Here is a 21,552-nt window from a genome sequence, read left to right on the forward strand (position 1 = left end):
TGTTGCATTTGGGTAATCTCTGAAGATGAATTGCAGCGCGGCCGGCGGACGTGATGAGTGCGGCGTGGCCTCGGCCGCACGGCGCGGCGCTACCTGGGAAGCTGTGGTAATTGGGGCCACTGCTGGTGCGTGGCGGATTTAATAGCACCTTTGTTGTTGTAGCAGAGTCCTTGGTCTGCTTGGTAATAGCTACTGTTTGTACTGGTGGGAAACAACAGGAACGGCGTGGCGGTGACATCCAGCATGTGTACGCCGGATACTTAAAAGTGCATACCAGGTTCTCCTGACCCTTGAAGTGATTGGTATTGGCAGGTCTGAGGCAGCCTGGGAGAAAGTCTGAGAGAACTAAGTGAAAGACTTTGAATTTCTAGTCAATTTAATGAAATAAAAAATCTAAAGTGTTGCAAACAGCGCTAACGCCCGACTTGATCTGAGTTATACTGACATGATCTATCCCCTGTGCAATGCTTCCTGTTTCAATAAGCCCGCTTCGCTCATCAGATGTGACATCTCCTCATCGTGGCAGGAGCAAGTGACACAATGTGGAGTGTCAGGCTAACGTTAGCACCGAGCCCAGGAATCAAATTAACCACCTAGCCCGGAGCGGGAGAGGAGCAGAGCCAGAACAAGCTAATAATACCCTTTCCTCCCTGTTAAGCCTACTGTTTCCTGGTCCACTTTCCCTCTCAGACGAGAGCAGAGCTGTGTAATCCTGAAGGTGGAATCCAGGAAGACATCGAAAGAATTAGACCGCTCTTGACTCGAGGCGTCATGGGGAAGAGATCTAATCTCTCTACCTGTGGTAAAATGATGGGAATACTAGAGTAAAGGGGAAAACGCAGTGTTAATTATTGAGACGGGTGCTTTACTTGTGTATTCCCTCTAATAGCAGAAACACAATTTGACCTCTTGGCTCAAGCACAGTGTCTCACTAACCAGTGACGTGTTTTTCCAGAGTCATTATGTGGCAGTAATGCATGTACGAGCACAGGTTAGTGACTTATTGATGAATTTATCTGCATGAAGCATAGAAAATAATATACACCTGATGAGTGCAGTAAGTCATATCTAGAGGACTTTTTTCCCTAAATAACATAGAACTAAATGATTTTAAAGAGACGAGGCTTCTTTTTAATTTCAGATGATAAAATATGTGAGATTTTGGTCAATTTGCAAAAGATTTCACTGCATAGTGTCAATGATCAGTGTGTCTTACTGACTTTAAAGTGCTGAAGTAGAGAAACATCCTCGAGGTTCAAACACTCCGATGACTCATGTTTTGGAGAGTGCCCCATAAAAGGATTAATGTTAGTTGTTTTTTTTTTAACCACAGGGATAATCCAGCTTTAAATATTGTGTTGAAGTATAATGCATGGCAGAGTGTGGCCTTGTTTAAGGAATGTATGTAACTGTGATTCACTTTCTGTGTCATAGTTCACATCATTTTTTCTTTTTTTTTTTTAGACTCCTTTCAAATGTTTGATCCACAAGGCTGAACGTTAACATCAAGGGTACTCACAGGAATTACTGCTGTCATCCTTGGTCCCATCAAGAGAGCCATCGGGGTTCATTTGCAAGTAGTATCCCTGCCTGCAATATAACCTGGTCACTATACCCTTGAGCTGGGGATCTGCAAGAGAAACCAAACAGAAGGAATCGTGAGACTGTAGTTTGGGCAGACCAACCACACACTGACAAAACACCATGAAACACAAACCAGATCTGCTGTGACTCCTGCATTCTTTAGTTTTTTTTTAAATTCCCACAGGCAAAGCCCAACTTTGCAGGTGCACGAGCCCCATCCTGCTCAGAAATAGTCCTTCCAATTATAGGTGGAAGAATTAATCTGTGGTTGCCCGACTGCCATAATGAACCCAACAGCACCCTCTCTGGGCCCTCCGTGTGCAGGATGCGAGTGTCTGATCTCCGTCTCTCCTCGCTGCCCCGCCGGGGGAATTAGACACATACTGTAGATACTGTAAATAAACCAGTGAGATTAAATTGCACAGAGCCCGAGCAGCTCAGCGAGTCACGTTGTAGTAGGTAATAACATGAAGAAAAGTGAAAATGTAAACAATGAAGAAAAAAAGAAAAAGCACGTTTTAATAAACCTGTGTGTATACGAGCTCGTCAGGAAGTCTCAAAAAAAAAAAAAAAAAAGATATTGCTTGTACTGGAGCGGTGCAACAATATTTTTTTCATGGTTGTGGGGGTCTGGGGTCATACAGCATCAACATTAGCCTTATTGTAGAGACAGCCATCACACCGGATCTCATTTTAAGGAAGCCCCGGGGAACGAGAACAGTCAACTTCACCTGAGCCAAAACCACCGCGCTCCACGAGAGAGAGAGAGACAGAGAGAGAGAGAGAGAGAGAGAGAGAGAGAGAGACAGAGACAGAGAGAGAGAGAGAACCCACAGAGGACAACTCAAGAGGTCTTGCTGAGGGCAGAGTCAAGCCTTTTTTCATGTAGCCGTGCCGCTCAGGGCGTCCTCCTGTCAGGTGACGGCATTAGGCTGCTCTGAGACCTTCCCCTGCTGCCTGAAAGACAGAGAAAATGCCTCTCTGCTGCTGCAGCGCTGCTTCAGCATTCAGTGCAGCTGCTTCGTCGCCTCACCAAAGCAATGAGACGGTGGCTGAAGCAGAGTCGGAGCGCGCTGGCAGGACGGTGACGGCATCTCTCTGCTTTACATTTACACTGAGCCGCCTCTCAGCTACTGCGGCCGTTCATTCAGAGACAGATGTCAATGTGCAGACAGCAGCGTTTCTCTACTCGCCGCTGTTTCTGTAAAAACCTGATGACCTTTGGATACGACTGACATCCATTCAGTACGTTAACTCAATTATACCTTTATATGGAAGTTTTTTCCAGCACAGAAAATCACTTAATAAAAGGGAGAATTTCTTTTGAAAACAGGATTTCGTGGACCAACAGCCCAAGAATGTATTTTTCAGAAGTCAAATTTTCTTAAATGATATAAAAAGATGTTGATCTTTGTGTAAATCTGTTCAATGTTTCATTTTCAGCTGACAGTACTTTTGAGACCAGCAGCAAAGCTTAAGAATGTGGGGCATAATGTGAAGGATCTGCCAATTTTTGAACAACAGAAACTTGACTTATTGGTTCACGTTTGTCTTTGGTGCATGAGAAGAGTTCAGAATGCAGATTTATTTCTGCTTTATGGACTTTAAAGTGGAGAATAAAACCCTTTTAATGTGACAGAAGTGGACAAACAGCCCAATTCAAAGCTTCTCATGAGTGGGAGCCGTTCACAAAAAGCAAGTAGGAAGTGTGTAATCTGTAAACTCTGCAAAGAAAGACGTGGCACAGCAGGAAGACCAAAGCCCCGAGGCGGTTCGCGTTTGATAAAACCTCTCATAAGCTTGGAATCATAATGTTAGTCTCATTGGTAATTCACTTCCTGCTGGTGATTTCTCCACATCTATCCTGATGAGAACAGAAGGTTTGTTAGCACGCAGTGATGTTCGGCCAGGCTGCAGCAGCACACTGGAAATTTCAAAAAAAGTGAAGGAATAGCGAAGTAAAAACACACACAGTTTAATAACACTACAGCGTCTCATCTGAGGATGTGCAGAAATATTTCTCTTTCTTCAAATTGATACATGAACTGCTTTATTTGCTTTTTGTAGGTGGCCACAGCAAACAGAAACTATGATTTCTTAAAATTTTGTTTGTATACGTGGTTATTTCTGGGACATAGAAAACAATTATAAAACTGAAAGGCAAAAGGAAAAAAATGCCAACTTTAAGCCAGCTATTCCTGTTAAATTACTCATCTAATCACCTCCCATTACGTTGAGCTAATGTTTACTTTAATTAAATTTTTTATATTCTGATTAAAACCTCACCTCACCAAAAACACATTTTAGGACTTTACATTCAGGGATAATTTCTTCAGTTTCTAATTAATGCAAAACATTAGGCGAGTCTTTTAAAATCCTTTTTTCCAAATGAGAATAATTGCTCTGACTGTGATACTATCAAACAGGGTGTAATGACTCTTTAATTGCATTACTATGTGACAACTATACCCATTAATGTGCTAAATTTGGAATATAAAAAGTAATTTTTGGAAAGTAATAGTGTTTTGGAGAGTCTAGGGGACCCAGGGTTTGAATCACAGCAGCCAAGTAGACATTTACAACTGCATTTAAAATAAATATTACAGTCTGGGTTCATTCAGGATCGTCTTTTCCACAGTTTGTCTTCTTTCCTGGAATTAACGCCACAGCGAAGAGCAGCAGGAGGACGTCTCACTGGGAAGACGCATTCTCCAGGTAGAATGCAGTAAAACCTGAATATAGCATCACCAATACCTCCTAACAACGGCGGCGGTGACTTGCCGGAGTGTAGGGAGGACGTGCAGGGTGTTTCCCCCTGCAGGGAGACATGACCCCGTATACTTAAAGAGCACCATATTAGAGAACCAACCATGATGATGGATCGGGCGGCCGCTTCTTCTCAATCCTCAAACACGTTTTCACAGGGATGTTTAATGAGAGCACAATTCCTTAGAGCAAATGCTTTTGTGCAGATGCACAAAGTTGGCAAACCTGTGATCGATTAATGACTTTGACCAGCATTTAAACACTGGCTGAGTGTGAGATTGATTCAGCGCACAAATCAGTCGGGAGCAATCAGTAATAATTAAAACTGCATAACCATTGGCTGGCTGGTTGAGGTCTGTGTGTGTGTGTGTGTGTGTGTGTGTGTGTGTGTGTGTGTGTGTGTGTGTGTGTGTGTGTGAGAGAGAGAGGGAGCTATACCGGATCGGTCGCCCCAGGGAACGCAGCCAGCGTCACATGATTTATAGTATGATGGAGGAGCCAAGTTACACACACACACACACACACACACACACACACACACACACACACACACACACACACACACACATACACACACAGATATCCCCTCCAGCGTCAGTATTTCCAAGTAGCAGGCAGCGAACTAAAAAACCTGTAGGATTTCAGCTAATTCATCCAAACTGAAGCAGAATAAGAAGCGGAGAAACATGTAACATGAGTAAAATGTGAGATAAGCCTGGGTAATATATGCTGATTGATGTCCAATCTTATTCTGACGGCTGTCTGAATGAATAAGTCTGGGATTCAATCATGTCTTCAGGAGTATTATTTATGACTGACAGTTTAACATCAGACATTCATGTATGCCAGCACATGCATTTCCCTCACATAATGGCTTCTGTAGTTTTAATAAAGCTGCTAACCCACTGATGTGACACAGGTTGTAGGTCAAGCTCACTGGCGGTCAATAAATGGTAATTTATTCTCCTAAGAACCAAAAACCATTTATTATCCCCAGTTTTCACATCACAGACACCGTCTCTTGTGTCGCGACATGTTTAGAAAATATGCATGAAAGAGACGCAGTTGCAACAGATACAACAAGGTTAAGTGGAAGAAAATGATCACGAAAGGATGAGAATTACTTGATAAATGATGATGATAAATCACTTGGTTGTAGCAGTGCATCTTGGCAATAAATTGTAAACATATACCATCAGGAAGCTTATTTCTTTTGTCACGTTTATGAGGAATATGCATTTGTGGGATGAGCATGTGATTGAAAATCTGCCGTTGCTGTTGACTCTTGGCAGGAGCATCAGTTTAATATGGAACAACCAGAGAATAGACCACAAATGGACGCAGAACCACATCTTGACAGCTGAACTGACACTTGATTATCAGCACGAGTTACCAGAAGTTCAAAACAACAGTCAATAGCAACAGTAAAGAAAAAGCAATTTGACAAATTGTTCATGCATGCAATCCACATCCTCAGCTTTACTGCTAATCCCACACATGCTTTATTACACTACTGGCAAGAAGTATAGTTATACGATAGGAACAAATCTCCACAATGCTAATTTTCTCACTTCCTGTGCATTTTATCAAACAGTCAGTGCATTTCAGCTCAGTCAGACAAGCTTGATGTGGTGCAAACACTCTTTAAAAAACCAGAGCTGAAAAAACAAACGTCTCTGCGGTATTCCCAAAGTCAAGGAGGTCTATCTGTTGTTCACCTCCTCTTTGTCTCGCTCCACTTGTCGGCCTGAATATTCGCTTTGCATAACAGACCCAAATGGTAAAATAACAATGCTCTTTATCACAGATGGAGTACCCAGCTCTACTCTAATTGGACTTTCCCTGTCGCACAGTCGCACTTGTGTTTTTTTTTTTTTTTCACAACAGGCGCACTGTGTGTGTGTGTGTGTGTATGTGTACGTGCACTTCTTTGTTTCTAGGGAAACAGAGGGGAGGTTTGGCAGCAGCAGGGGGTTTCCTCAGAAAACTGCATCAAAACTGTAAGATCTCAAATTGTGTTGTTCTGCGGCAGAAGTCCTCTCTACATAAATTAATTGAAGTGTCACAAAAAAGGTGTTTTTAAGTGGTCTCTCTGCAGCCCCCCACCCCCTGCCCCTCGAGTTCCCTTATTTTCTGTTGTGTGAGCTTCTGTGTGCATGTGTATAAGCACAGAGACACACACACACACAGATCAATGCAATACAAGCGAAGCAGTATAAGGACACACACACAGACCCATGCACACACTAGCACAGCTGCAGCACTTGTAGACTGCTGTTAGCCCTGCCCTGCCTGACCCACTTTGAATGTTTCTGGAACAGTAGAAGGGCTTTTCCAGCCTGCAAAGGAAAAACCCCTCTATGTAGCTTGTGTTGTCATATACAGCTGGATCAGGAAAACGTAAGGCGTCTCTCCTTTTTTTATTTCTCGTGCATCAACAGCTCTGGGATCTCATCAATATCTGATGGCAAGGTGCACATCCCATCATAGATAAACAAACAAGGCGCAGGGAAGCCTTCATGGCTCTGTGTTTCCAAATCATGTAAGCTAATCTGATGGTTTGGTCTCTGTAACATGATCTAATGATTTATGGATCTAATCTACAGAGATAATTAGAGCCAGAGCCGTGAGATTATGGACTAACCCAAGCTGGATATGCCCCCAGCTCACTTTCTGGGTTTGACTGTAATAGGATTTACAACTCGCATCTAATCCCTTAAAAAATCAGGGTGATCACTGGCTCTGCAGCTGCTGTCGAAATGCATGGGCGATATGAAACGAAAGCTAATATGACAGAGGAATCGAAGAGTTTCTCCCTACTTTGTAGTCTGGGATCTCTCTCTCTCTCTCTCTCTCTCTCTCTCTCTCTCTCTCTCTCTCTCTCTCTCTCTCTCTCTCCCTCCCGCCCTCCCTCTCTCTTTACCATCCTGCAGGACCATCGGCTGTGGAAGTGGAGATTCCTGATCTTTGCTCTGTCACATCTGTGGCTCGTGGATTAGCTTCCTGGCTGTTGTCAACTCGCTCTCTGTCCACTCCTTTTCTTACTATCCCAGACTGGGTCTGCTGGAGGTTTCTTCTTCCTGGATTTTCCTCTGTTTTTACAAATTGCAAAGTCTATGCTGCAATTAGTACCATGCCAATAAACCTGAACTGAAAAAGAAATGTAAGCAGTCTCGTGAAAAAAAAATGCAAACAACTACAAATATTTTGTGCAGTCTCAGCATTCATCTGATAAAAGTGACATAAAAAGTCAAATTGTTGTGATCTTTAAAGCTTTGCGAGAGTTCATTGTGAAGTTGTCTTTGTATCTGACCGAAACAGCCAGTCAATCAATGCAGCTCAGAAAACGAGATAATGTCTCACTCACTAAATCAATAAATGACAAAAAAGTCCTTTGTAAAAATATTTAAATCCCTCATTCTGTCACATTTCAGGCGGCAGAGTGTGGTTTCAATGCACAGTCACAGTCTTGGTGGCAGAAGCTGCTCTGCTCTCTGCAGGCTCAGCTGCCTTAGAGAAACCCACGGTGTTTTTTTTTCTTTTCTTTTCCTCCTTTTTTTTCACCTGGGAACTGAAGGCAACTGTGTAAATCAGCCTGTGTTATCACAGCACATGTGATCAGTGGTGCATTCAGTTTTAATCACTTACAAAAAAAAACGTCCTTTCGGGGTCTAATATTAAATTAGGCACACCAAACAAGTCATTAGTCTTCCTAAGCTGTGTGCTCGTGTGATAATGGAGGAAATAAGGGAATAAGGGAGAGAAGAAAGGGTAGAGATATGGGGGTGGAAGGGTAGAAACAGTGGCATGTGCAGAAAAGTCTAATATCATTTGGTAAAGATTTTCCTAATTCTCATGTGAGTGTGAAATTAATGAAGTGCATTCCCACTAGGCCTTTAATCACAAACAGTACAAAAATAAAGCAAGAGAAAACAGAGTGTTTGCTCTGATTAGAGTTTTAAAAAGGAGGACAAAACCCCTTTTATAAATCAGCTTTTCCCTTAATTTTATTTGCATCTTGGAGTCTTTCTTATCTTCCAGGCAGCAGGGTCGTACTTTTTGACGGTGTGCACTAATACGTACTTGCACGTGACACTGGATCACCAAGGATCAAGGATTCTGGAGGCCTCCAAGTTGACGTGTCTCAGGTGTGATGTTTTCGGGATTTTCATTTCAATTTTACTTGGCTTCCACATTTCTGACTCACAGATTTGTATCTGACAAACTACAAATATTTACACTGATTGCAACACACACCGAACCAGGACAAGGCATCAATTTAAGATTTTTTTTTCCACTTGGCACAGCGGAAAATTGATCCCACAACCAAACAACCAACAGCATAATCTGTCCACATCTGTCAACTGTGGGGGCTTCTGGATTAGTGACAATTAATAAAAATAGATGGCTCTGCCACAAGCTAATTCAGAGATGACCGAGGAGGACGAGCAATTTAAGGACACAAATATTGGACAGCCACACACAAACAGACAGATCCTGAAACACGCCCACAGCGAGACAGAGGCAGCAGCCTGAAGGACAGCTGATAATAATCTCCCGTTCTGATGCACCCTGACCCACGTCCAGATGTGTTCTCTATGGACTATTATATAGATCCTGTTTTATCAAAGCCATTTTAATCCATGTAATCAGTAAGGACTTCTGAAGGAGACATTTCACAGTGTTGTTCCCTTTCAGTGTGGAAGCAGGCAGGATGAGACACTCATATTTTAAACATGTCTTTCATTGTAGACAAGATATTCAAGTGTTTTCAATGTTTAGAGTATGTGTGGCGCAACAGGTCTGATACCTGATGAGTCAGACAGGAACATGCGTCTGCCTTTTGTCATTCAGCAACCAGAGGAAAACAATCACAGTAATTTCCTTCCTAACTGAATTATCCTATTTGTTTTTTGTTTTGTTTTTTTTGTAGAAAAACTGATCTACACCTGTGACACTGACTCTAGCAGTGCAATAATTGTTGACAGTGCTCTTTAACGATCCCAGGTTGCCAGATTACAGCAAAAACGTTCATGACATTTTCATAATTGGAGTGAAAATCAGCAGGAGCAGTGAGAGGCCACTGGCCCCGGAATTGGTAATATTATGCAAGAAAAGATTACGTTTGAAAGGCGTAACCTCCATTCCATGGGAGATATTGACCTTTTTACTTGCATAGAAATGAGTTTCATTTCTGGCTCTTGTGATGTAAGCAGGTCTATAAGCAGTTCAACCAATTTTTTTGTATTGTGCTTCATAACCATCAGGCCCCCATTTCACAGTGCTGAGGTGACAGCTCAGGAGAACCAGTCTGGAGCATTTGTTACCAGTTGTCAGGAGCCTGTCAGCTGCCTGGGATGCTATGCAAATCGCAGGCAGATTGGTTATTTTCAACCAATGAGCTTCACACAGAAATAAAGTGATTATTATGGGGGTTTTTTTTCGTTTTGTTTTTTTACTTTTCATGCATCTTGGTAAATGTGCATAACCAGCAGTGGTTTATCTCTACAGATGTAAATGTAATTACAGCAGCAACAGGCCTAATAATTGAACTATCAGCCAGTGTCTGGATGTATGCACATGTTTATGAAGGCATAACGCCCACCGCCAACGAAGAAGGCACTTTGCACACTGAAGTTCCCAGACCTTGTCTCCGTAGTCTCCGCTTCCTGAGGCCAAAGATGCGCACTTTGGAGAAGATGTCGACCAGGTTCCCATTGCAGAGCCCCTTGTTCTTGTTGGGGCTTTTTCTCCGTCGGTTGGTCGAAGGTCTGTCCAAATGCTGCTCCCGCGCCTGTCTCTTCTGTCTGATCAGCCCACTTGCGATAGCAGCAGCCATGGCTCAAAATGTCACAACTGCTCAGGTCCAGTCTGTACGCGGAGCGCAGACTACACAAACAGCCGCCTCTCGGAGCTCGCAGCCCGGGTCACAGTCCCATGGTGGCGGCTAAGTGGTCTGTTCCGCGATGTCAAATGTCAAAATGATATTTTTAGCAGCTGGATTTGGTTTCTGTCCAAATACTACATGTTAATTGCGATATTGAACCAGCTGTCATTATCATTCGAGGAATTAATGAGCATGGTGGGAAAATGGGATCAGTTCATGCGTAATTCCATACATCAGTGACCACAGTCTTGACGAAGAGCTATGCCAAACTCACGTAGATTTCTGAGGAATATTCATACCTTTACAGGGACGTATTTGTTCATTGTCTGTGAAATGTTCTGTAGCGTCGCCTCCATAAATGTCCAACACCGGCTGCGGTCTTCTCTCGGTAAATTCACCCACTCCTTCTTCCTTTCTCCCTCCGTTTTCCTCCTCCTTCAAGCCGTCGGTGTTGCTCTGTCACAAGTCACTGTTTGGGTTGCAGAGGGGACGCCTGTGCATGTGCGCCGCCAGCAATTAAACAAACACAGGCGCCTCCTACGGGGCTCAACCCGGCTGGAGGCGCAGCAGCCCGGACGAAGTTTGCAGGAGGCAGTCGGCGACGGAGCCACAGCCGCGCGTTTGGAGATGAGAAGAAATACGCAGTCGTAGCTCAATTAACACCAAGTTATATTCCAATCACCGGTCGATTTAGCGGATCGTATTCAAGAAAGGCATTTTCTTCAGTGTAATCCACATCACAACAGTGAGAGAGGAGCCGGGCAGGGGGCGAAAAAGCACAGCCGAAAGCTGATCGGAGTCCTGTGGAGATGACGTCTGCATTGTGTGACAGGCTGCACACTCACACACACACACATACACACACGCACACACACATATATAAAAACTTGACCCCCCCGGCGATCAGCTGTCAATTCGACCCGTGCGTTTTCTCCTGGAGCAGACAGTGAAGGCGAGAGAGAGCGATGCAAGTATGGCGATCAATGCGTAACGGGGATAAAGGAGGAAAGTAACACCACGGACGAACACGGCGCAGGTTGTTTTCCCACGTTCAAAGAAATAGAGGCGATAGGAAGTGGTGGTCACTCGTTTCAGTCTATATACGCCCCGGATCAACAATTCTCCCCCATCAACAAGTCCTAACCATTCGTTAGCAGACGGCAGAGAGAGGCGGGCGCCCTCCCCCAACTCCCTCCCTCGCGACCACCAAGAAACCCGCTTGAAAGGGAATAAACAGCCGGTTTACATGCTGCCATGAGAGTGTGAGGTTTCACTCTTCAACGCTTCCAGTTTGTGCTCTGCGGTAGTTCACTGCATTTACTTTGAAATTAGACCGCTCACAGCAGAGATCAAGCCGAGCCGTTTTGTGCACCTGTTCTCCTCTACAAGACAGGGAAATCTGCAATGTGAAACAAAACAAAACAAAACAAAGAAACAAAATGAAAAAGAAAAGATGTAACTTTATTTATGCTCCGTGTCGTGGCACAAACGCCGGGTGTGTGTTTCAGGCTCACTCCGCATCCAGGCTCTGTGGTTTCAGCACCACGGACAGCGCCTCTCGTTTCAGCACCGCAGATCAGCGATGGACGAAAACGTCTCCATAACCTGTACTTGACCGTCCACCACGACCTGGTTGATGTCTCAGGTAAACCCCCCCCCCCCTGCATGACTGACAGACGGCTGCAACTGCACCCCACCCACTTCCTGCAGCTCAACGTGGAGCCGGAATCAGGCGATAAAACAAAACAACAACAACAACAAAACAAAAAGTGGAGGACTACATATGCAATCACAACCCTGATTTGGGGGCCGAATAACATCTAAGTCTCAATCACAGGAGCAGAAATTAAAACTCAAGAGAGCCATCTGCTGTTTGTGGCTGTAATTAAACATTTGGGCTCACGGGGGACTGGAGTGCTGCGTTGCACTGCTTTGGTGTGCGTCCTCCTCTGTGCGTAAAGCTGCCTCACCTGTTGATATCCAGCTACAAGAACATACGAAGGCTCATATGACTGAGTGATGTGCCAAACAAATAACAGAGCAAGCCGAGAGTGGATGTTATTCACAACCACCGGACCGTGAATGGACAGGATTTTCCCTGAGACATGCACAGAATTCACGTTGAAATGCATTTGCACTCATGTAAGACGTTTATAACACAACAGCCTACGGGTAAAATCATCCGCGTGTTCGTACAGCAGAGTTTGGTCATGCAATCCTCCTCTTCCCACCTCCTCAAGACACACACATGCAGTGAGTGTGTATGTGTGTGTGCGTGTATATGTGTGTGTGTGTGTGTGTGTGTGTGTTCAGCTGTGCAGGCACAGACACAGACATGCAGTTAACGCTCCAACCAGCAGCGGACACTGTCAGCTCAACAATGGTCCCCACAACATCCTGCACAGCAGCGCTGTCACCATCACACTGCTGAATCTCAGAGTTTCCATTTTCCTTTCATGGACAATCAATTCTCTGCAGTCCTCTGGGCCACTTGCAATGCCTGACTTTGTAAGCAATTTACTATTCTTGCAGCTCAAAAGAAAAAAACAATAACAAAAACAAAACAATAGGTGGCCATAAATTATGTAAAATCTGCCCTGCAGGGTGGCCTTCTTCTGCAGATAAAAGTAAATTAGCAGTAGCATTTTTTCTCTTTTCTTTTATTTAGGAAAAGGAAATTCTAGTAAATAAGGAGTTTTAGAAAACTGACCCTGCAAAAAGCCAAAAGTACATAGTGCTTTGATACTGTTTAGCTTGGTTTTGTATTATTATCATTATTATTACTAATCAGCATAAAACACAAATGATATAAATGTTAAAGTATAATCTCATGTCATTGCTCCTAACAGAGCATCAACATGTCAGTTACTTGAGGGTCCCCATAAATTCTACACTGATAAATAAAAGGTAAAGCATCAGTTTGGGCTCAGTTCAGCTCTGCAGGAGGCCGTTCACCGAGGCTTTTCCTTTCAGTCACACAACACCAGGTTGAATGCATGGACACCCTTTTAGGAGGTCAGACAAACATTCACATGCAAGAAAGCAGAGTTACAAAATCTACAGTGTCTTTCTATTGTGCAAAAAAAAGCACGTTAGGCTTCTTATGCACCCACTCATACAGCAAAACAAGTGCGCACATACCTACATTTTTTTTCCTCCTGCATGTAAATGTGTGAGGATCCATTGCAGTCCCATTCCAAAGCCCTCTTTAGCCAAGACCAATGCCTGCGACTCCTAATGCCCCATTTATACTTCCCCCCTCCAAGATCTAACATGGTTACGGTGAACTGAGAGTCTGCCTCGAGCTGTTCACATTAATTTGTTCACTAACACCTTAAACACTTCATTCATTCCTTACCTAGAGTCAAGGAGAGAGACAGCTGGATTAACATGTTTGGACACTTTGTCTGTAGCCTTGTTGCAAATGCAATAGGCCTAAATGTTGCCTCAGGTCAGGATCTGCATGAAATGAAGCTGGTGCTAAGAGGAAACAAATAAATGCAAGACTGACTAGTTTCTGCACGTCTGCTGATACAAAGAAAATACTGCACTAATACACCAGCGAACAGTGCACATCTGCCGTGCTAAAGAAAATAAACATGACGAGTGAAATGCACTCAGATTCAGTGACGCAGAGGAAACGATGAATGCAACAACAGCCTCATCAGGTCAGGACATTTAAATCCAATCTCCACAGAGGAAATTAAATTATCTTAGCTAGATGTCTTGCTGCCAAGCCGAAGCAAATGTCACCCAACAGAAGCAGAGTAAACAACCCATTTGATTATTGCTATTGCTTTGCTTCAGGGCCATGTTCTTTTATCACCCATCCTGATAGGGAAAACAGGCGGTGGGGCTCAGCACTTCTCAGGCTCAGTGAAATACAAGAAGTCTAAGTCTCTGGAATCAAATTACATTGCTTTATCAAAAACACAGCTAATTCAATTTGCCATGAGAAGTGAGTTTTCTTTACTGGGATTTATGTCATTTTCTTTCCTCGGGTCTTTTTCTTCCTCCCAGTGCTTTAGCTGTTTAATCAGTGAACATCACGAGTCCATCTAATGCAGCAGTAAACGCTGAGAAAGCCCGCTTATGGACTGTAAGTATCCTACAGTGCTTGTGTGTGTGTCTCATTTGTTTAGATGAGTCTAATCGTCCGAGGTAATCACAGGGCGAAGACAGACGAGTGCACATCGAGAGCTTGTAAAAGGGGAATAAATATGAAGAGCTTTTGCTAAGTGGCCATGAATTAAGTGTGCATGATGGGCATAAGCCACAAAGGTCAAGGGATCCCAGCCTGAAGATAATGAATATCAGCACCGGCATTTATGAAGTGTACTTATAAATTTATGGACCGACACAGGGGTATAGCGTTTCGCACTATTACATCGCAGCAAGAATCAAGTCTGGGCTGGATGTGGAGACCTGTCTGTGTGGAGTTTGCATGTTCTGCTTGTGCATGTGGAGATTTTTTTGGTTGTACTAAGGTTTCCTCCCACAAAAACATCTGTTTGGGGCTAACAGCTGACTCTAAATTGTCCAGAGGTGTGAGTGTGTGTGTGTGTGTGTGTGTGTGTGTGTGTGTGTGTGTGTGTGTGATTGTCTGTCACTCTGTGTGTGTGCCTCATGAAGGACTGGTCTCTTGTCCGTGTGTAACCTGGTTTTGTTCATCGTCTGGCTCTGATCAGTTCAAACCACCTCTGACCCTGGATAGAATGAAGCAGTGCAGGATGACTGCATCTAAGAAGCAATTATATCAAAGTTTTTGCTGATACCAGGAAACCTGTTCTCGTCAAATTCTTTGGGACGCCTGTCAGCACAGCTATAAGCAAATTTGAGTGTTTTTTTTTTTTTCATAAAATCTCCCCCGAAGTGAAACTGACACATTATTAAGCTGAATCTCATCAAAATTCAGATTCAAAATACACTTTAGAGTTGGTGTTTTGCTGTTGTTGCAAAAATCACACATCTCAGAGCAAAAATGTCTCCGGCTTGATCGCTGCCTTGGGGGCCTTTCTGAGTGGAGTTTGCACATTCTCCTCGTGCACAAGTTTTCTCTGTGTGCAGCTCAAAAGGTTCTAAACTGCGTGAAGAGGTTAATGTGGGGGTATGTCAGCCATGTCAGCTGATAAACTCTACCTAACAGCTACGAGTTCCATAAAGTGTTTGTAAAAGATAGCAGGGTTAACTTTGGGGCCGTTATGTGGAACTGTGGGAGATTTGTTTTCTCTCTTACCCGAATTCTCTGTGAATCATTCTTGTAGTTGTGTATGTTAAAGGTCCAGCTAAATCCAGTGGTGCTGACTTTTAAAAAATGCTGCTGCAATGATGCTTTTTATTGCGTCTTTTTGAGCACAGATTCTGATCAGCATTCTGAACACCTGCCTAATATTAGTGAGATGCCAGAAGCAAATGTTTTAATATCTGGTAGTAGAGAGGTGGGGCCAGCATGGGATCACAAGCTTTAATAAGCCTCCTGTGACCATGCCACTTGTTCACAGCTCGAATAATTTTGAAAAGACGGCAGCAGAATTAAGACAAAGCACAATAGCTGCTCTGACCCAGCCATTAAGCCATCACAATTTGATTCTTGCCAAGCTCATTTGAATCTTTACGGATAGCCATTTTGCTGCTTTTAACGCATAAACTGTGAGCTTAAAATGTTCATTTGCTGAATAATACATCCCTCCCACTAACAGGTGTGAGTTACAGCAAAGGATAATAACAGTCATTCTCTTCATTTGTCTGCGGTCATAATGTTATGGCTGATGAGTGTACCCTGTAATGGCGTGGATATATTTAGTGTGGTATTTGGCAAATGAGCTGCATCAGCATCAGGGTGAGAGCATTTGTAGGCCCACGTCCATCTGTGGTGGCAGGTATTTGACTGGATCATGTATCTTCCTGTGCAGTGTGTCTTCAGTTTCTAATTCAAATGCAGTTTATGCGACACAAGAAAGGACTGCAAAGGCTGGAAAGAGAAATTCCCTGCAGCTGTCTGATAACATGGATGGATGGATGAACGAGTGAATGGATGAATGAAAGAACTCCCTGAAGTGAACAGCTGAGAACAAGCGTATGGATGCTGCTTTATTGGCAGTGGGATCATTCCCGCTTCACTGTGACTGAATGATGCATATGAAAGGGTGAGAAAACAACCCTGGGGACAGATTAGGCTCCAAACAAGTGGAGCGGCACCCTCGACGCCTGCTCACAGACCTTTTAATAGTCGCTTCATCGTCTCATGCAGAGAGTCGTAAAATCATCTCAATATACGTCACACAATCGCTGTAAGCGACACTAAATATGCCACCAGAGGATATGTATAGCCACATTACAACACGTCTCTGTGTTGTGAGTGTGATGGAGCGCTGCCCTTCCCCCAGGGAGGAGACTGGAGTGGGCCCGAGGTGTGGAGCCCCCCGACAGTGACATTAATGAAACACAGGGACCTCAAACTGTTAGTCCCACTTACCCAACGCCCTCACCCCGAGTACGGAAGAAGACATCTTACATCGCTCAACTGTACAAGCACTACAATCACTGACACAAGATGCATTCTTCATTTTCAGAATATAGACTTGCATGAATTTATCTTTTATATCATACTGTAGCTGCGCCTGCAGGTAAAGCCCACAGACAAGGGGTGTTAGGGAAGGTAACTCTGGCTATGAAGGTAGAACGAAGGTCTAATAAGGACATTTTGTTTAGCTTGTGGGGATAAGGCTAATGAAGGCTACTAATTAGGTCTTCTTGACCACTATAGCTTTAGGATTAAAGGTCACTCAGTAAGGAGAAAGGATCTGAGCAGCTGGGGGGCTTTGTAACCACATACTGTGACTTTTCTGCATTTGAAGAAAACCTGATTACAACAAGTGGAAGCAGAATAAAACGGGCACAAGTGGCAATGATTAAAGAAAGCCCCGCGGAAACCCTCCTGGCAGCGATTAGCTAAGTAGTGAATAATGGCGGAAATCACAAAACGACTCCGTTATAAGGGTGCATAATTTGGGAGGAGGCAACAAGAGGGTATGTAAGGACTCTGATGTGACGGGAGGTGGGACAGAAAGAGAGGAATCAAAAGTAAAGCATCAAAAACCAGACAGGCAGAGGCAAAAAACACGGTCTCAATTCACAAGGGAGTCCACATACTGGTGGCAGCCATCCTCTCTGCTCTGGTTTTCTGTCACACACACACACACACACACACACACACACTGCCTCTTCTTTTGATCCTATTTTAAGTCTGCAGCAGTGATGAAATGTGCCTTGTCAGCAGCACTGCAGAGCGAGGTTCCTTGGAGAAGCCCTGGGCAGTGTGGGAGAATATCAATTAGTCCAAACCCCTCTGGCAAGGCCTGCTTCAGGAGCTGAAGGCTGACACCAAGTGTGCATATGTGTGTGGGCGTTTATTGTTCGCTATGCAGTGCACGGGGGTGTGGGGTGTGCGCAAAGACAATGCGCTAGTCTCGCTTGGAAATGCACGGCTGTTCACGTTATTATGAATCATTTTCCCGTCCGGGTGAAGGGTCAGGGTGCATTTCGATGCCGGGAGGCTTAATCGAATGGTAATGAGGGTGACGCCAGGTCGTTTTCAGCTCCATTTATACATGCAAAGATGAGATATGAAGAAAATCAGGTCAGGCAATTCTGCTGCGGAGCTGAAAAGTATCGCAGGTTGTGACTGCATGGTGGATATGCAGCCAGGGAGTTTGCAAACACACAGACAGGAAGGAACCGATGATAATATTCATGAGAATATGCCTATACCTGACAAATGTAGCAAGGCACAGTCATTTACAGCAAACACAGTAAAAGTGCTCTATTTTATGTTATTACTTTAGTGGGCATATGCCTGACCATTAAAGCAGTTTTTGAATAATTTCCCTGTTTAATAAAAAGCACATTTCAATGGCATTCAGGTGCAGACTGTATTTTTTTAGCTGGCTTTCTGTCAATCTGCAGGCTACAGATGATACCTGATGGGAAAGCAGGTGTACGAGGAGCACAGATCCATCACAGTCAATTTCTACCGTTCATACTATTACGAATAATGACAGCTCCTGTACACAAGCATCAAATTACCACACACACACACACACACACACAGAAGTGGGGGGAATGGGTTTCTCTGCTGGTTGACCATCCTGCCACAACCAGAAATCCAACCCTGGTTCCCCACATCTGAAGCTTAAGATGCAAAAAAAGAACAAAAAAATCCCAAGAGATGGTAAAGTTTATGACAACAATAACAGTAAAGATTATGGTGAAAATAAATTAGAAAATGTCATACTTTGCACGTTCCTGTTGGCAGTTAGGAAATTGAAGGTTGCTCTGCCTCCTGCGTGATGCATATTTGGGGATTTTATGAGTAGAAGCGTCTTGCTGGGACCATAAACCTCTCAACATTTCTGCTGGTTGTCTGGCAACAAGTCACGGCCAAAAATAGTCTGGCACATAACTCCAGCAAAATGACAAATTGTTGTTTTCACACGTCGGCTCTTTTATGGATGAAACAAATGAGATGTACCATAATAATTACTGAGCTTCAGAACGGCCGGGAACAAATCAAGAGACAACAAATTGTTTTGCTGCTCCTTCTGTCTTATCGCAGAGCAAAGCTGCAGCAGGCGCAGCGGCAGCGATTAGAGAGATATCTTCACAATGATACAAAAAAAATGATTGAAAAATGCTTTTTTCAGAGGTTTAATAAGTCTATTTCATTTTTTGGTGCAGTCAAAAGCCTCGAGGTAAAAAAAAAACATCCTGGCCTAAATTACAATTGTGTAACTTAATTATTGGTACAATAAACATAATGACAGAATAATGCAGAAATAATGATGTCTGAATCTGTAATGCTTTTATTAATATTTGCTGTGTCAGGTCAGTTTTCACATTGTAAGAAGAGAAAGATCTAAATCAGGGCTCATTTGGAAATTTTGCCTAATGAAGCTTTACGTTATGAGCTGATCTAATGAGGAACAAACGCACAGCCAACGCTTGTATAAATGTCTTCTGCAGCTAAATGACAAATGTCCACTTGTTAATGAGCGATTCCAAGTCGTAACCGTAAAAATTATACCTCGGTGAAATATTCTAATGGGTACGCTTCATATTGCTTTTATTTTAATGACTGTCTCCTGGAGGTCTATGAAGGTGTGCTCATATGATATGCACCATAGATCTCCGATGAGAGTAAATGGGACCTCAGCCCCCCTATGATTGCAAGCACCAATAAAGTTTTCCCCACGAGACAATGAAAGACTAATGACGCCTGTAAAGGCAGAAATTATGGGGCGAACCGCCATTAGTCAGGGCTGCGCCGTGGCCGCCGTGACCCCTTCGGCCATGAGGATAAAGAGCGGGGAAAAAAAAACCAGATGATCCTCCGCCGCTGCAGAAGTAATGTGCCCTTCTGCGAGAGTTTGACTGTGAGCGACTGGAAGTGACGGAGGGGCGACGAGAAGTGCAGCGATTAGTCCGGAACCAGGAGGTTAATACTCCCGTATGACAGCAGCCGTTAACCAGCAGACATTACGGCACACTCAGACTCCCATTAACACTGTCACAAATCAAATGTTAGCTCAGCTCGGGATGGATCACACACTTCACACAATCTCTTCACATGTATACAACACAGCATTCTGACTCCTGATGTGAAAACCAAGACGATGGTTTCATTCTGATAATCATGTTTTCTTAACCTTTCAGTCGCATACTGCATATTTGATCATATTAGTAGTCGAGCTGTTCACATACATACCACATTAATACTAAAGGTTCACTGACTTACATAATCAGAGGCATATTTATGACATATGTGCAATAATATGGAGATTCATTATTCAATAAAATAATGAAAAAAAATTCTCAGGAATATTGACAGATGCTTTGTAGTCTAACTATATGCATGTTATGTGCTTGTTCTGTTCTTTCCTCCTAATTTTTGTATTTTTAATTAAACTCTAGGCCTTTTACAGCAGTAACTATATCGTATGGTTTACATTTCATGTGAATCACTGTTCCTTCTGTGCATTTTTGTACTTTCTAGCCTTTAGAAATTGAGGTATTGTTTCTGTGCAAAGAGAATTAAAAATAACACACAAAACTACTATGTCTCTGTACTGTTTAGTATGTGTGCAAATGACAATGATTTTATTAATTTCTATTCATTTTAATACAAACATTCAGAAAAGACTTCCTTCACGAAGCAGAAAGCATCATATGGATCATTTTCCTCTTCACAGTTTTCAGAAACATTCAGCAATGAACCACTGTCAACAAATAATTCAGCCAAATTATCTAAAATTTGGGGAAAATCTAGAATTTTACCAAAGAAGACAACCAGTCTCTCTCTCCTGTATTCACACAGCAGGCGTTAGAGTGAAACAGCAGATGATCCTGTTGTCTGAAGTAATGCACAACAATCTATACGTGTGTAAAAATGGATTTTCGTGTCGCAGGAGCTCTGGTTTCTAAAACACTCCTGTAGTTTAAAACCTGTGTGAAGCCTTTTGGAGAGTGTTCCACAGCTTCAGTGATTAAAGCTGGTCTCGGTGTTTCCCGTGCCTTCATGTAATCCCACAGTGACTCAGTGATGTTGAGATCGCAGCTTTGTGTGAACCCTTCCATCTGTTGCAGGACTGCTTATTTTTCTTGCTGAAGGAAAATGACTTTGGTTCATATCTTCAGTGCTGAGGCATGAATTTGGGACCAAATGGACCCTAACGTTTTTGTAATTGTATGAACTCAAACATGAGGTAAACTGCCTAAGAACATTTGAAAGGTGTAGAAAAGGGAAAATAGATACTGTGTAGCCCATTAGCCAGTTTTAGTCATTTAGTCATTTCATTTGTATCAAATGAAAACACCTTAAATTACTGCATTATTACATTTATTTCAAGAAAAATTAAAGAAAAAATATTCCTTTTGATTTAAACGACAGATATACAATTGGCTGTCAGTTTTTTTTAATTAAAAAATCATGAGAAAATAATTTGTTTAATAAATAAATCCTTATGTTAGATTTGTTCAGTCATAATTCTCAAAGTTGTTCATCGATAGATGAAACATAACAGCTGAAAGGTGAAAAACATTCCAACAACTTTGTTTAGTTTGAGCTTTAATCAAACTTTAGGCAGTTTAGGAAAATGACGGCCTGCCGGTCGTATGTATGTCAAAATGTTGTGGCTCCTCCAAAAAGATGAATGTGGAAGAAAATCTTGTTGCTCTTAATAAACTTTATAAAGTCTTGCTACTCTTGCCTTAACTTCACACAAATCCCTGCACAGCTCTGTTTGTGTAAAATGACACCT

At 43.0% G+C, this 21,552-nt stretch overlaps 1 protein-coding gene across 3 annotated transcripts in view; it reads right to left on the reverse strand.

Annotated features, from left to right (window-relative positions):
* Nucleotides 1-21,552, reverse strand: part of fgf14 (fibroblast growth factor 14) — a 105,410-nt gene that overhangs the window by 27,485 nt on the left and 56,373 nt on the right. For 2 of the 3 annotated variants that reach the window (XM_030112170.1, XM_030112172.1), the window contains exon 2: nucleotides 1,520-1,630. In XM_030112170.1, coding sequence (XP_029968030.1) covers nucleotides 1,520-1,630 — 111 coding nt within the window. Of the gene's footprint in view, nucleotides 1-1,519; nucleotides 1,631-9,996; nucleotides 10,761-21,552 lie in introns of those variants that run through there. The other variant, XM_030112171.1, reaches the window with a different exon arrangement.

This window comes from Salarias fasciatus, chromosome 16, assembly GCF_902148845.1.
Source record: "Salarias fasciatus chromosome 16, fSalaFa1.1, whole genome shotgun sequence".
Lineage (NCBI taxonomy): Eukaryota > Metazoa > Chordata > Actinopteri > Blenniiformes > Blenniidae > Salarias > Salarias fasciatus.